Source organism: Octodon degus, unplaced genomic scaffold, assembly GCF_000260255.1.
Source record: "Octodon degus isolate 3935 unplaced genomic scaffold, OctDeg1.0 scaffold00185, whole genome shotgun sequence".
NCBI classification, from domain to species: domain Eukaryota; kingdom Metazoa; phylum Chordata; class Mammalia; order Rodentia; family Octodontidae; genus Octodon; species Octodon degus.
Window position 1 is genome coordinate 4649135 of NW_004524761.1, and position 2080 is coordinate 4651214.

General features: G+C 37.9%; 1 protein-coding gene across 1 annotated transcript in view; it reads right to left on the reverse strand.

The window, feature by feature from the left end:
- Positions 1 to 1354: 1354 nt before the first annotated feature.
- The window catches only part of LOC101574334 (protocadherin beta-4-like), a 17616-nt gene continuing 16890 nt past the window's right edge, over positions 1355 to 2080 (reverse strand). Inside the window, exon 3 of the mRNA XM_012517511.2 lies at positions 1355 to 2079. Within this exon, the coding sequence (XP_012372965.2) occupies positions 1693 to 2079 (387 nt within the window). The 3' untranslated portion in view covers positions 1355 to 1692. The remainder of the gene's footprint in view (position 2080) is intronic.

A 2080-nucleotide genomic window follows, 5' to 3' on the forward strand; every position in this document is an offset into this window, starting at 1 on the left:
TGAATAGAATCTTTTGCCCATTTCTTTATGCTCATAGAAGCTCAGTTAAATATAAGAAAACAATTTGGTTAAAAAAAATCAAACTCATAAGGTACTTAGAATAAAAGAAAATATTATTCTCTGATTAAAGGGTTCATGCATTTGATGTTTATTGCATTAAATGATGCCATTTTCTACTCTCTCTCTCTCTCTCTCTCTCTCTCTCTCTCTCTCTCTCTCTCTCTTTCATAGGGGATTGAATCCTGGGCTTTCTGCATGCTAAGCATGTTCTCCACGACAGAGCTGTACCTCTAGCATGGCACCATTTAAATGTGATCATAACTATACTTAATATATGTGATTGAAGGAGTAGCAATATTAAATTCTTCCACTTTTGGTAATTTTCCAAATTTTTGGAACTTTGATTCTATTCTATTTCTTCTATTCATGCATATTTAATTCCTTGAAACCTCTCTCTCTCTCTCTCTCTCTCTCTCTCTCTCTCTCTCTCTAAATGGTAAATATCTATGAGGAGAATTTTTTCCTAATAAATTTCTCTAATTTGGGGCTAAATATTTTGTAACTTTAAATATTTCTATTTCATAGAACAGTCATATGTTTTCATGTTTTTGGTAGTTTGCAGATTTTATTTGGTATTGTAGCTAATTTAGATTTTCACAATATTGTTTTTTTTCTTTAGAACTTCCTAAACTTGTACATCTTGATTATTTATGATGTAGGAACTGGAATGCTGATGATGCTGGGCCATTTTTATTCAAACAAAACCATACACAAATAACCCTGTCATGTCTGATTATAATCTGAAGGAGGGTACTAACACAGGGAAAAAATATTTCTCATTTATACAGTAAGTAGGTATCAATAAGGAGGCAGAGCTCAATGGAACAATACTTTTGCTAAAGGAATTTAGAGATGATTTATCCATGTAGTTTTTGCAATTTAAAAATAAACTTAAGGACTTTACATTCACTTCTCATAACTCACAAGCCAAATACATGTATGTTTCACGACATGCACAGGTAAATAAGGTTTCATGCAAGATGTAAAATGCAATCTGCTGTTCAAAGGGCTTAGCTTTAACTTTTTCCTCATAGGTCTTTCTCAGCAACCCTAGAGTGACTGAGTAATCTGCTTCATTGGTTATACTTTGTGTGCACTTATGGATCCTACTAAAACTATATAATATTTAAGTCCTAATTATTAGCAATATGAAAATGAATTAAATGTGCTACGTTTATTTGAAATAATGTACATACAAAAATGATACATTGCTACATCATAAAGAAAAAGCACTATTCCTCAAACTTCATTAAACATAGACAAAATTTTTAGGAAAATTATAAAGCATATTACACACATATATTGAAGGGGAGAAATTAAAAACTAGTATGCTGAAAATCTGTCTAAACTACCTTAGAATATAGAATTGAAAATGAGCTATTACGTAAACACGTGAAATCACTATTAAAAATAATTTAATACTGTTCTAAGTAAAGCATTATAAATCCGTTAAGGGGCAAGAATTTGCAAACAGGAAAATAGGAATTAGCGTATAACTACAAAGCAGCTTCAATATGCATACAAATATTAAACTACTGACTTTTGATGAAAATAATCATCAATAGCAACAGACTAACCTGGTTTTAATGAAAGTTAAGTTATTCCTGCAATTGACATTCTCCAATAGGTCTCTTAAGTGTCTTGAAGCAGGATATTGGGGGCAATCGGTTTCAAGAATTTGAAGTCGTTGGTCCCAGTACCTCCAGAGAGACACACCTCATACTGGTAGGAGTGCGACAGCGTCCCCGTGCCGCTGACGTCCACCAGGTGGGCAGGGAAGGGGCCCTCGGGCGCCGCCGAGCACACCCCCAGCGCGGCCGGCCCGCTCCTCCTGCACAGCCTGAGCGCCACGAAGAGCAGCAGCGACAGCAGGAAGAGCGACGACACGGCGGCCAGCGCCACCACCAGGTGCGCGGTGAGCGAGGCGGGCTGCGCGCGCTCGGGCGCCGCCTCGGCCGCCGGCAGGTAGGGCTGCGAGAAGCCGTCCACCAGCAGCACGTGCAGCGTGACGCTGGCCGAC